Raw genomic sequence first — 15,039 nt, 5'->3', positions numbered from 1 at the left:
CCATTATAATTCATAGTAAAATTTAATTATCAAATTACATAGACTATCATATAACTTCCAGGTTCAATAAAGAATCAAGTACTTATATCTACCACAAATATACCACATATTTCCTAGCATTAAAACAGCTTATATTTTTCTTATATATCAAATTATATCCCATAATTTGACTTTTTTAACAGTACTGAACTGTTGAATTAACTTCAATACAAATATATATCTTTTATGTTCAATGTTACATTTTGTAAACTTTTGTCAGAAATAACATTACTTTAATATCATTATTAAAATTGAAACAAATTTTTCTTGAAAATAAAAAGTCTAAGTTACGTGTACATCTACAGTATAATTTCTTTGAGCTTTAAAAAAAAAAAGCTAACTTCCAAGTGAATATTGTTCATGAAGCAAAATTTTTCATTCAAGCATTCCTAATCCAGACATAAATATTTCCTTTCTTTCAATGACGTTCTTACTTTCATTATTTATTTATAAAACATTTTGTCAACTTAAGACAGCACCTCAACAATCATATCTCCAGCCAGAATCAATGACATGTTTTTCACAAAAACTTATACACCATTTGATAATACCATTTCAACAAATGAATCAATCCAAGATAAATCTTTACTGTATCAGCAATGAAAATAGATGCTTCTCAGCTCATGTGATCTAAATTCATAAAATCAAAGTGTAGGAAAAGGGTGGGGGATGGTAAATGATTAAAAACCCGAAACATAAGCAATCTATCTAATAACTTGCCAAAAAAGGATCCTATAATAAATGAATATGAAGAAAATACCTTGTAAATATGTCCTTTCTTAGTGCCTGCAAAAGCGACTGTGTATTCATTCACTATGTCTATGGTCAAAGATGAAATAGTACTGGGAAATGTGATTGCAGCTTCTTGAGAAATAGGATCTGTACCATCTGTCGGAGAATTGACCTCTTTATGATCACCGCAATACTCATCATTAACTTGTAGGTTCTGAAAAAAAATCATAACAAAAATCATTCCTTATTAATTGTGATCAGTTCATTAGATGTTTGTGTCTGGTTATATTATCATTGCAAATACAAAATGCCATGATGACCCTTAAGATCTTCAATGCAAAAAAAAAGGTCATTCAAGGTCATCCAAGGTCAATTTTGGATCATAGTCACTCACCACATGCACGTTACTGTAAAAATCCACATTAAGTACACAAATTAATCATATCAAAGCTCAAACACTTGGTCATCATTGTGATCATCCGAGGTGAAAAGGCAACACAGTATACTAAACCGTACCAAATGTCTAAATTTGAGGGCCGTGGCATATGAACTCAAAAGTAGTCCAACAGGTTAAGGACAGTCCAAATATTTAACTACATTTATAATTTTATGTGATCTTAATGTAAAGGCCAGAACTTAGGGCTGTAACAATACGGTAAAAAGCGTATTGCAATATATTGCAATATGCCACATCCGTATTGCAATATATTGCGATACGTATTGTTATTAATCTTAGGTACTGGGAAATAATTAAGAAAAAGAGACTTATATTATTTCAACAAATATTATATATATATATCTCTATATCTCTCGCAAAAAAACAGGATTAGTGTAACCAAAATTTAAACTGTTACAACTATTGAAGCATCAACTATGAGTAACTTAACAGCAAAATAAAACTTGAAACACTTTTCATTAAGTAACTAACAATCAAAACTATATCCTAATGATTTTCTTAGTTTCAGACTCGGACAAGATCACGGTGGCAATTAATCATTTTGTGATGCCGTTCCAAGTGCGTTCGTAAATTTGTGGTACCCGCACCACATTTGACTGCAACACCGCATCGATCGCAACACGCTGTTTTTTCAATAATTTCATGAGTCTCTCTTCCTTTTAATTGAAAAAAAACGCCAAACGGCAATCTTTCCTTCCGGATTTTTAATCAGATCGTAATTATTTTCTTCTGCCATAGTAAAGTAAGTAGTAAATTCAAGCATTTGTCTACCCGCTCACCGTGTAATTTTATATCCTAACACCGTTTTTTTACACGCTTCCTACTTTCAGTTTGTTATGTTCTTTTGTGCATAGGACAAGAAAATTATGGAGGCTTTCTTTTATTTATAGAGGAAATTATGGAACACTGTTATTACTTAATAAAACCGGTACAACTAAATATGAACTGCGGTACAATATTTATTTATCCTGCACTGCAATATATCAGTGTACCGGTAAACCATTACAGCCCTACCAGCAAAGATACACATGACATTTTTGGATAACAAAAAAATAAAATAAAAGAAAGTTATGTACTCACTGGTGTGTGTTTACATCGAACTGCATCATAAAAATACCCAGGGCCTGTATTGCCTTTGCCATTAAAACAGTCCTGAATATTAGCTGAAAATATCCTACGGACTGTTCGCATTGGATAGACACACAATGCTGAGTCTTCTGTAGGGTTACTTGATCGAGGGTCACCTATAGAGAAAGATACGTATAGTACTTCTTCCGTATCGGGTATATTTAACAGCTTTGCGAGCAGGACACCAGCTTTACCGACATAAACAGCTTGAGCAAGGTTATACAAAGCCCCGTTATGCCAGCACTGCAGCTGGACCTCAGCATAAGAATAGTATTGCAGGTCTTTTTGGCAGACACGAAAGATTTTCGTAATGTAAGACTCGAGGGTGGGTGATGGTTTTTGTACTGTCACCATATAGCTGAATCCTTGTGAGCCAAATCCATATACATATTTAATAGGAAACAATTGCCTATTGTTTGAGTCTAAAATCGTAGCAGACTTTCTGAACAGACTTTTATATGCTAGCTCAAAGTTATTCAATTTTCTTGTAGCAAAGCAATAAACTCGGTCTCGTTGAAAGCCTTTGTTGGTATATTGCACACCAATGTTTATCACGCTTGCAAAGTGTCCTTTCTCATCTTTAATTGGTCCAGGTGTGATAAACGCAAAAGAAGTTGCAGAGTCATTATTCGCCACAAGCGCATCATCAACAACAATTTCTTCCAAATTCTTGATGTTATTAATGTCACCCTTAAAACAGGATCCTTGATACAAACTGATACAGTGGATTAGATGATTGTTTTCATAATCAATCAGAATAACTTTACTGAAGCTTTGTGTCAACTCTTTCTTTTCTTCATCACAAGCATATTTCCTCACAGGGCAGGCGGGATTATCAAATGCTGGCCCAGTTTTCACTTCTGTAATAACATCCAGGTTTTCATCAAATTCATACAATCTATTTTTAGCACCAACATATATTTTACGAGTTCTTCTGTCCATCACAGCATTCTGAAAGAAAACCTCGCTTGAAGTTGGGTCAAGTTCGTACACGTCAGCTATATAGTTAGTTCCAGTTGCTATAGCAATGACGCTTAACAGTAGGGTTAGAATGATCTTCCACTCCATCCTCAAAGCGAAACCTTCTCAACAACTATGGCACATCTTTGGGGGATACATAAAAGTCTGAAATAAAGAAGTATGACAATGATACAATTGCATGTTTTAGCAATTTAATACTATAAAAAGATTACACAAGAGGCCAACACCTGCCTAGTTAGTACCTGTGTTGAATGTTTTAATCCAACTGTATTTAAGAAGCTCCTTTACCTATATTTTTATCAATAATTAAAACAAAATATTCATAAACAAAGAAATCCAGGCGATTGAAATCAGTAATTAACGGACTGTCCCATCTTTCATCCTGGACAAAGCCATTATCATTTTAAGGGAAAAATTGCAATATTATGTACTGACTGAATAGTGAACATGCAAACCATGATATGACTGCCTAGGTGTTGTGGCTGATTTTGCCTGAAACGGTGGCATGAGTAGATTAAGTTGCTACCAGCAAGCTTAACATTAAGGAAATGGTCCAACTTTCAAATCTTCATGAGATACTAATAAACTCTTAATAAAGAGACTAATCTTTTTTGTAGTCTTGAATTTATAAATTATTTTAAGTATATGTATTTACTTAAGTTTTCATGCTTTAGCATAAAATTGCTCTTTTAGGAGCATTCTACTCACAGTGCTACAATATAGTCTCAAAGTGTTAGAACTAGTTTTCATCAATAAACATACATACATGTATAAAATAACCAACAACACCCATACATCAAAAAAATCATATACATGTGTATATAATATATATATCATTTAAAATAACACATGAACTATGTTAATGATACGCACAACTTGCAGATACAGCAATCAAACCTTCAAAAGATTTAAATAAGGATCGAATGTCAACCTGTCAAGTGTTCAACTCCCCTATATGGTAAAAATCTTCCTGTTACACAATCAAAATACAACACACCTGGCAATGCTAAACCTTCATATGACTGTAATACTAAAACACTATAAAAATTTATAAAACCAAAGATAAACAACCAACTATAAACCAGACATTTGACATCTCCGCATTTACATGTACATACTAGGGATTTCCCATTTTTCCTTTCATAATAGGATCACTTCTTTCTATTTATGTAAATAGTGACTGGTCATATATGTCTAAATATTGCAATACGTAATATCATCTTCTTATGAAACAAAGTACAACAAATTGCACCAATGTTGTAGAAAATGAAAGCTGACTATTCAAGAACCGCCCAAATCACTTTTCAGTGTTTCAGTTTTTGAAAAACTTAAAGAGGGAAAAGCTAAAGTATTATAATCCATATTACAACATTTATGGGGCAAATAACTAAAATTAATAAATGTCCCTATAAATATTTACAAACAAGCATCAAAATACATTTTGTCCAACGGGTGTAACTATTATCGCAAAAAATCATTTTAATATTCAGCTGAAAAGATCAAAGCTTTACAAATACATATCTTGTAAAATTATTTTGCACACGAGTATTTGGGAACCCATCCAAAATAATTAAACCTTCACATTGCATCTATGCATTTCAAAATTTTGTGAATACCGAGTGATGTGTTTTTGTTACTAAAAATAGAACATTTCTAGTATTGCTTGCCAAGATTTAATTACTTTCACCCACTATTAAAGTTTGTTAAAACTGATCTGAAGATACTAAAAATAAATTACTACACGGATATGTAACTGCAGCAACTGATTCTACCAATGTAACCTGTGCAAACTAAAACATCCGTGCCATCTCATCATGGTCATCGCTGTTCACTTTTCGGTCAGGATTTATTTTGAAATTTCCCCTTAAAATGATTAATGGTTTACCTTTATTGAAAGTTGGCAAGTCCATTTACGATAAGTAGGGTAGTAAGGGTTAAATAAACAAGAGGGCCATGATGGCCCTGAAATCGCTCACATGTATATAGGCCCCCGGCGCGGGCCAATTTTAACCAAAGGGGTTTTAATTTGAAAAAATTGGTAGACACCCATTTGAAGATGTTTCATGATAAATATCTAAGCTCTAGCTCTTAGAAGATTTTTTAAGCTTTTACTAAACACATATAGGGAAAAACAATGACCCCCCCTCCAAGCAGGGCCCATTTTGTCCCCCAGGGCTTTTATTTGAACAAACTTGGTAGACACTCACTAGAATATAATTTATGCTTAATATCTAAACTCTAGCTCTTTAGGTTTTTTAACAGAAGATTTTTTAAGTTTGTACTATATACATATAAGGAAAATCAATGATCCCTGGGGCAGGGCCAATTTTAACCCCAGGGCCCTTATTTGAACATAAATGGTAGACACCCATTAGAAGATGTTTCATGCTAAATATCTTAAGATTTTTTAAAGTTTTTACTATATACATAAAGGGAAAAAAATTGACCCCCTGGGGTTGGGCCAATTTTGACACCAGGGCTTTTATTTGAACAAACTCGGTAGACACCCGCTAGAAGATGTTCCATGCTTAATAGCTAAGCTCTAGCTATTTGGGATTTTTAAAAGAAGATTTTTTAAAGTTTTCTCTATATACAAATAAGGAAAATCAATGACCTCCCACCCACCCACTCCCACAGGCGGGACCAATTTTGATCCCAGGGAATTTATTTGAACACTGACTAGATGATGTTTCATGCCAAATATTTAAGCTTTTCTAAAAGAAGATATTTTATGGTTTTTCTTTCGGTTGCCATGGCAACCAGAGTTCTGCTTGGAATTGAATTCTTTGAACAATTTTTAAAGTTGACTACCAAAGGAACATTCCTGTGAAGTTTGGATGAAATTGGCTTAGTGGTTTATGAGGAGATGTCGTTTAAAGTAAAAGTTTACGGACGGACGGAAGAAAAGCGATCACAAAATCTCACCATGTCAGTTTGTGACAGGTGAGCTAAAAATATTTTGTTAAGAGACAAGAAGAATGAAAACATACGCCCACTGCCCCCACAGATGACTCCAAAGTCATTCAAGCTCTTGAATAATGAACTCTAGACACACCCCTTCAGCTATAATAAACCTTGTTGTATTATTAGTTTATCATTTTTTGTGGAGAGTCTGGTCAGACTTCATGAATGTGCAGGCTAGTCTGACACTATATCATTGCCATAGTGCAGTAATGAGTTAACTCCTTATATAATTTAATAGGAGTTAGCCTGTTACTGATTTAAGGTGACAACATGTAGCTATCATTGCTAGCAAGCTCAGTTAACATCATTCTGAGAAATATACACTTCATCAAAGTAAACAAATGTATAAGTATTATTAACCCTTAACGCTGGAATCAAGTGATTTGCCTTTGCAACCACCATAGAGCACGGTCTGCCACAGGCTGCACTAGCCAGTTTTTATACTGCTGGCAGCTCAATTTTTGTACTCCCTCAAAACTTAAAACTTTCAATGCTGGGCAAGTCCATTTCACAAATTCAAGGGTTAAAATGTAACATTAATGCTTCAATAAAGATAAATTCTTTTTTCTTTACTCTGACATCATACATACTAACATAGATGATATCAAACAAATAATCTGTTAAGTAACATCATAATCATGGATAAAAATCTAGACTTCTTAGTTCCTGGATTATTATTTTGAGATAGACAAATATAAGAGTCAAAGTATTAAAAATATTCTATAATAACGAAACCAACCGGTATATTAAGATCAGATTTTACTTTCTAAAGAATTTCACATTCCACTGATTAATCTAGTGTTTGTCTACAATAAAACCAAAGTAAAATAAAATCTCATAGGTTCAGTTCTACAGGATCATTTACGCATATTAACCATACTTGGCAAATAACCCAAAATCTCAGTCCGAAGCATATCATGTTGTTTAAAAATAATTCTTATAGGTATTCCATTCATAAAATACAATTTATTATGCAGTTTACATATGTTAAATGGATCTTATCAGAGAAAGATTTATTTGATTTTTGAACGGTGGTTGACAAATTGGTATTGCATTAAATCGAAGAGATTAATCTGCAATCTGATCGCTGCAGTTTTTTACTCTATGACGTTTCTTTTTTAAAATAGACACTGACTTCAAATGTTTTGATCTTTACCGCAAAACTTATGAAAACAGTATTTAAATTAAGATATTTATCTAGCATACCTTTGTAATACCACCATATATGCAGGATTGGCTAAACTTAAAATTTGTGAAAAAAAATTCAAATAAATTCATTTTACATTTAAAGTAACTACATGTAAGTGTTTAAAGCCATATATCTGCTTTCTGCAGTTTACAAAGATATTTTGTTTGGATTCAGAAAAAGAATAATTCCACAATATGAAAGAAATATGTTAAGACTTATAATAATAAGAGAGAATGGCTCATGCATAAATTATTGTTTAACTGTTGAAACTCTACTTAAAATAGCAACATAGTATTTTATTCTCGAACATTCTATTTAGATTTTGTACAATTACGTACTAATTGGATTTTTTGAAACATTTATAATTATAATGTCACAACTCATTCTATCAAAATATTGACCATAAAATCATGGAAACATCATAATTTTTATCCTTTATAAATTCTAAAAAAAATATTTTATCAGATATAGCTTAATGCCCTTTAAAATTCTTATTAATGTCTCTTCCATAAAATTTATTAAATATCAAAATATGATCTAATAATGCAAATCAAGAGATGACAAAGATCCACCCTTATATTATGAAAACTTAATACAGAATATAGTCATGTATTGGTAATAAAATATAACAAAACACGTTTATTATACATACATTGTATATAAATCATAATAAAAGTATGTTATATGATAATATAAATTTCCAGTCACTAAGTGCCTACATTCATGGTGATTTCACTCCCAAAATAATGTTCTCTTTTATTATAGTAGAAAATACTTCCTGTCACTTGACTATTACAGACTTGGTATATTAAGAAACATTTAACCATTAAACCTTGTCTAAATTTAAATTGGATTTTACTTTTACATGTCAGATCATGGCCATATTCATCTTTTTTCATTAAACCATGTTATCATATGATTTGTCTACAGTTAAAGTCTTACGCTATTTATAAACATAGGTCGATGTTTACCCACTACAAAGATTATGTCAGGTGATATTTAAAGGTGTCATTTACACTGTAATGACATCAGTATTACTATTTTCCCCAGGCTATATACACAACATCAGCTGTCCTGCATCCATACAAGCTGCCAATCATTGCAATAATGACCCCTGTGTTGACCATTGAAATAAGATCGTAAAATATTTAAATGGGCCGAACAAGACTTTAACTGTAATATATACAGATTACTATGTATTAAATTTGTGTTTAAGATAACATCTTTTAATCTTTTTCAATCAGCTATAATAAGGTCTGATAAATATGAAACCTTAAAAAAAATCTGAAAACACTGTATTATGTTCAAGTCGGAAAGTATACCACATTGGCATATTTAAAAGTTTTTAAAAGCAAATTTATAAATAGAGATAGTTTATAATATATATGTACCATATATTATATTAAGTAACATTAAATTTTAGTAAACCTTTTCTTTTTTATTTTGAAAAAGAAACAAGAAAGGTAGTGACCTATAAAAATATTTTTTCTGAATAAGTTTTTATATTCATGGGATACTATGTTTTTAAGCTATGTAAAAAATTACATATTATAAAAATCCTATTTGTAAGTATAATATATGCAATTTTCTTAAAAAATTCCTAGTAAACGGCTTGGGTGGCAAATAGTAGAGTGGTCTTGTTTCTACCAACTCAAAAACTTACTTCTTAGCCAACAAGCAAGCAGCAACTGATTCAATTTCTATCCATGCAACAAGTGAAGACCAAGATCAGGTGGTACATCCATATGGTTTTGCACTGTTCCGAAACTTCTTTTTTTAGTCAATACAATAAATACATATTTTGAATTTATTTTCATAAACTATTTTATCAAGATTGACTCATTGAGAAATTGGCAAAGCCATTTAAAAGATATATTAATATATCTATTTAGTGTGATACTGGTTAGAAACTATTTAATTTGAATAAAATTTAATTCCAATCAAATCTTTTATTTATATTATGGAACAAACTTCATTACATGTAAACAGTCCAGATTTCAAAATTGTAGCAACAGTATTATCATTTGTTCATCAAATTGTTAATGTTCAACAGTCAAGTTGAATTTAATTGAAGTACTCCATATTGTGGCATTTCCTATTATAAACAGAGAAATCATCATATGATAGTAATTGTAGTCATATGAACAATTATCAGACCGCCCATACATTGTAACATATATAAGTGTCTATAAATAATATGTCATGCTGTTGGAATGCACAGTTATTAATACAGTAATAGTTTTAACTACTTCATTTTTTTTAAATATCTCAGCAGGAATAGTTTTAACTACTTCATTTTTTTTTTAAAAACTCAGACTTTTGTCAATTACATGTACATATGATATAAAGTTATTATTAAATTGCAATATTTTGTTTTTCCTTGCAAAGAAATGGTCACCTAACCTCATTGTTATGTATTAGTATTATACATGTATCTGTTAGTTGGGTCAGTCATATATTACCCCAAGACACAAGACTAATTTAAAACACACATGCAGGGCTCTCAGTAGGGTTAGAATTTCACGAGTCAAAGACTCTTTGGCCAAAATTTTCATGAGTCAAATATTTTTTTTCTAGTGTCATTTGACTACATGAATCATTTTTATGTTACAAAAATTACTGTATTGGAGGTAATTTTGTGTAGATTCTCAAGTCGAAAATGATAATATTTAACATGGAAAAAATGCCTAGTTATAATGTATATATACCCCCCCCCCCACCCACCCCCCAAAAAAAGACAACCAAAAAAAAAAAAAAAATGAATTGCATCTTTACTGTGAAAGAATAAATTAAGCAGCAGCTTTTCTGATTAAAAGTTTAAAATATAAAAAAATATCTTTACTGGTATGCTATATATCATAATAATTTAAATACCAAAATGCACTAGGAATATTTAATGGAAATAACAAATGAACAGGCACTCCAAGTAAATCAAAGACTATCATAAACCTTTAAAAGCAATCAATAATTGACACCTCAAGTATGTAATTCTTATCAGTTGTGTAGAGCTATTTTTACCGCTGTCAAATTGCATCCACTGATGTCACGCTTCAGTGCACAGGCTATAAACAATGCTGTGTATTACACACGGTGACATTTTTTTGAGTGTGATTTGAACATATGTAGGATTTGATAGGTAATTAGGAGTAGATTTAAGGTAATTATTATTGCATAGCTGAAAATCCCACGTGGCAAATTGACTCTTGTGCAGATTTTATCACGTGTCAAATTTGTGCATTTCCTGATTTTCACGAGTCAAAACCCGGATCCCCGTGTCAATCGAGAGCCCTGCACATGTATAATATTATCATTTTTTATGCTCTTTTTTCGCCACTTCAAAATATTTTTTTTGACATTTGAGGAATTGACGAATTACAGCGTGCTTAATATGATATGTTAATTGATAAAAAAATAGTTGTAAACAGATGTAATCTGATCTTTTAATCACTAATATTATAATAACATATTTGTTTGTATATTCATTCACATGAAGTTATAAATTGCCCTTGTACACTATGATATAGAAATAAATAAGTTTACCAATAAAGTAACATAAAAAATAAATGTATTAATGGAAATATAAAAACTGAAATGTTTACGTTTTGGAACGACAAACATTGATTTCATGTGAATACGCTTATACAGACTAAAATATCTTTAAATGCAAAAATTAACAAAGTCATTAATATAACACCTTCCTACTTTTATACCGCCATGTGTAAATTTTACTTAACATAATGAAATGACATACAATTATATTTTATTACGTTGGTTAAAATTATGCGTGATACATGTATTTGAATTCATTAGATTTGAAATCTTCATGTTTGTAGCTACTCTAGATTATGTGTTCAGTTAACAACATTGAGAATAGCTGGGGCAAATTTAAAGTCGTCATTTACAAATATATCTTTAAAGTACTTTTTACCAATTAACATGATTAAATTAATCGGATGACAGACATTGTTTCAAAGTAGCATGGATTGTATTGGGGAAATGGGGTATCTTGGGGGAAATGGGGTATCTTGAGGAAATTTGGTTCAAATTGAATTGTCAGCTGGTGGTTTCGTGTTGTTCATTTTATATATTAAATTAATTTTTCATAAATAAATTTTAACAGAGATATGTAGTCTTTAAACAAAAATAAAATTAAAAATTATCACTGAAACTCTTTTATTTAATATTGCATTGCGCATTAATCTAACTTGAAATAATAATATTATTTTTTTAAATTAATATGTAAGGTGCACTAGAACATATACCGGTAATAGCTTCTTTAAAAGCAATGCCTTATAAGTTATAACTGATGAAGTGTGAGGATGTATAAATACCTTTTGTAACATAATAAAGAAAATATTTTTTATCTACAGATCATATCTTATATTAACCTCACTTGGGTACAGTTTGTGACCACAAATATTATGTTGGAGGAAGCCAATAAAACATCTCAATGACTTGTCACTTAGTGATCTCATTTTCCTCACTTTCATTGAACCTGTAACAGTGTTATCTACCTTATATTTTTTGCGTAGAATTTCTATTAACTTTGCGGTTGATATTAAAACTTGATTTTTAAGTGAATGTTATAAGTCTGAGCACTGAATGTCTGGAAAAAAAAAAGTCAACAGATCTATCTCATTTTTAGTATAATCATCATCATCAGTTCATTGCCTCATTTCTGCAATATTTTCGTAAAAACACTTGTCACCCGATGCTATGTCTGGCACAAGAAAATGTCATACATGTAATGTCATAAATTTAAGTTTAAAATGTTTTATCTGATAAAAAATACCATATTTATAAATTTTATGTTATAATTATACAATATTTTCTATTTAGGCTGGTATTTTCATAATTTTGTGACCCAGTCTATCAGTAATAAACTTCTAAAATTAATTGTCATCATGATTTTACATTTCAAATTCTGGCCTACTTTAACATGAAGTCTCGAACATAGTTAGTAATCTATGTCACTGAAATAAATCCAAATGATTATCACTTAAGTTAAATACCATTAATCTCCGCTTATAACTTCTATTCAATCATCAACTGGTTAAGTATTTTATGACTGACATTCTTTCCATGTTTACACAACAAGCCATAAAACACCATGTGCAATACACAGATCTGATGATAGGTAGTCAGACTATTCTCTCCCTTACCAGTTCCTCCCCTGACGTTTCCTCCCTGACGGTTCTCTCCCTATTTTGGGGGAGAACTGTCTGCATATTTGCAAATTAGAAGACAGTTCCTCCCCATTCTTATTTTTATAATTACATTATTATTAAAGTATTTAGATGATAAATAAATGGGTAAGTTTATTATCAATTGATATAAATTAGAAAAAAAAGAAGATTTTATTGAAGTGTTAATTTAGATGTTAAATAAATGGGTAGGTTTATTATAAATTGATATAAATTAGAGAGAGAAATACTTTAATGAAGTATTTAGATGTTTAATTCAAGTTTCAATTTTGTTAGCATCATCAGCAACAATAAATCAGTAAGTTTATTATCAAAAATTATGAATATAAATTAGAGAAAAAAATATTTTTTTGAAGTATTTAGATGTTTAATAAATTTGTAACTTTATTATTAATTGATATAAATTGAATTAGAAAAACTTTTTTTTAACATATAACAATAATTGATCAATGATGATATTAGTTAATTATTCTGATTTTTTAATTAGATGTAATGTATACTTTTTAATGTGTTTAGTCATTGAAAATAATTAATGAATAATTTACTTGATTAGGATAATCATAAGATATTATTTTTTTATTTTTTTTTAATAAATAAAAATGAAATTTATAGGCAAAAAATGATTAATAAATTTTAATTGCTAAACTTTTGTATAATGAAAAAAGGAGTTCAATACACACATGTATGCGCTAAGTTTGCTGTCAGTGATAATTGAGGTGTTTATTAATTCATTACTCAAGAATCAAGGTGTTGATTAGATTAAAATAGCTGTGAAAAGGTGTTGATGAATAAGTATTATATTAGTTATTTGGTATTATATATTGTTTCAAGTTAATGACTACATGTTTTTAAATCAATTTCGTAAAATTTTGCATACCAGTTGTTGTTTACTTATTTTCTAGAACATACTTGTTTCCACCTTATTCACTATTTAACAAATGAATGAACATCACAAGCTAGACCTTAATATAATTACTGTCCAATGATCTATATCTCTCACAATAAAGGTGTTGATAGGATTAAAATACTGAAAAAAGGTGTTAAATTTACAAACACTTTTCAGCTGATAAACATAAAACATAAAATGCAGTTAATATCAAACACATTCTTTTAATAATCTTCATTAAGAAATATTATTAGATTAAGTAAAAACTAAAATGATAACTTATAAAAATAAAATTGGGGGAGAACTGTCTGCATATTTCAAATTTGGGAGAGAACCGTCAGGGGAGGAAACGGTTAGGGAGAGAACCGTCAGGGGGAGGAACTGGTAAGGGAGAGAATAGTCTGTCATTCCTGATGATATGACCCCTGCTAAATAAAAAGTAAAATAAATACATTCACGGAGGCCAATTTGACAATAAAATATATTATACTTACACAAACGGATAATAAAACTAATTAATCCAAGGATAAAAGTTTACACACTACGACAAGGTATACACAAATCTTATAATCACAGACTACACACTGTAATCCTTTCTCAGCAAATTCCAATCTTCAACTAAACACATTTTGGCAATTACGCATGCTCATTGAAACCGGAAATGGATTGCGGAAAATCGCGCTACATATGCAAAGCAACAAAGGTAAAATTGAAGTACTGTTTATGTGTTTATTTATACAAATATCTTAAATGTTAACATGTCGAAACTTTAAAAACATGAGTTCTTTATATTTTTCAAGCAAGAGCAACAAAATTAGACTTAAGATACATCAGAAATCAGCTGCCAAAAAAACACCGAATCAGCTGATGGAGGTCTCACACCGCATATGTGTTTTCGCCCCTAGTATTTTCAACCCAATTATAATTTTAGCGTGAAACACTTTAATAAAATTAAAATTTACATTTAACATTAATTTTGAATTTAGCCTTCCTTGTATCATAGTTTGGGGACCTTCCTGTTGAAAATGTGTCAGAGTTAAATCGTATACATATACATGCACAGTGCGTTAACTGGAGTGCAGGTATTAGTTACCCGCACTCCGGAGCATGCCCATTGATCAGATAGCCTCATGTTTCGATGCTTTTTCTATTACATAGATTACAAGTTGAATGCTGTTGCTTCCAAAACTTTATAATTCGCCTTTTAACATTTTATTTTCCATCTGATGAGGCAATAAAGTTTTGAATTAGACCTTAAATTAGACCTGTTGCATAACCTTACCAGAATAACATACGTTGATTTAACCTTATTTTCATTTGCAAAATACCCTTGTCCCAATTAATTCTTGTGCATTTTGCACAAAACAAATAATATCATTCTTTACCATTATATCTATATCAAAATATTAGTACCGTCACTAAAATTGCCTATTTAACTGAGAAACATCAATAACATCAA

At 30.5% G+C, this 15,039-nt stretch overlaps 2 protein-coding genes across 3 annotated transcripts in view; one reads left to right on the top strand and one right to left on the bottom strand.

Moving 5' to 3' along the window:
• Positions 1–640: 640 nt before the first annotated feature.
• Positions 641–14,213, bottom strand: LOC132739810 (plexin-A2-like). 2 transcript variants are annotated; one of them, XM_060727618.1, is made up of 3 exons: positions 14,075–14,213; positions 2,309–3,481; positions 641–985 (listed from the first exon to the last, which is right to left on the bottom strand). In XM_060727618.1, the coding sequence occupies exons 2-3, from the start codon at positions 3,422–3,424 to the stop codon at positions 656–658; spliced, it is 1,446 nt and encodes a 481-aa protein (XP_060583601.1). In that variant the 5' UTR covers positions 3,425–3,481; positions 14,075–14,213; the 3' UTR covers positions 641–655. The 2 variants fall into 2 exon arrangements, with proteins under 2 accessions (XP_060583601.1, XP_060583602.1); XM_060727619.1 differs by lacking the exon at positions 14,075–14,213 and adding an exon at positions 4,335–4,353.
• Positions 14,182–15,039, top strand: part of LOC132739812 (plexin-A4-like) — a 39,338-nt gene continuing 38,480 nt past the window's right edge. Inside the window, exon 1 of the mRNA XM_060727621.1 lies at positions 14,182–14,283. The gene's annotated coding sequence lies outside the window, so the exon portion shown is untranslated. The remainder of the gene's footprint in view (positions 14,284–15,039) is intronic.

This window comes from Ruditapes philippinarum, unplaced genomic scaffold, assembly GCF_026571515.1.
Source record: "Ruditapes philippinarum isolate M1 unplaced genomic scaffold, ASM2657151v2 ctg8563_1_1_1_1, whole genome shotgun sequence".
NCBI classification, from domain to species: Eukaryota; Metazoa; Mollusca; class Bivalvia; order Venerida; family Veneridae; genus Ruditapes; species Ruditapes philippinarum.
The sequence above is the reverse complement of the archived record's forward strand: the minus strand, read 5'-3'. Positions and strand labels throughout refer to the sequence as shown.

Coding starts and splice junctions, on each gene's coding strand:
- LOC132739810 (XM_060727618.1), bottom strand. CDS start 3,424: ATGGAGTGGAAGATCATTCTAACCCTACTGTTAAGCGTCATTGCTATA. Junction 986..2,308: donor TTCGATGTAAACACACACCA/GTGAGTACATAA, acceptor ATTTTTTTTCAG/AACCTACAAGTTAATGATGA.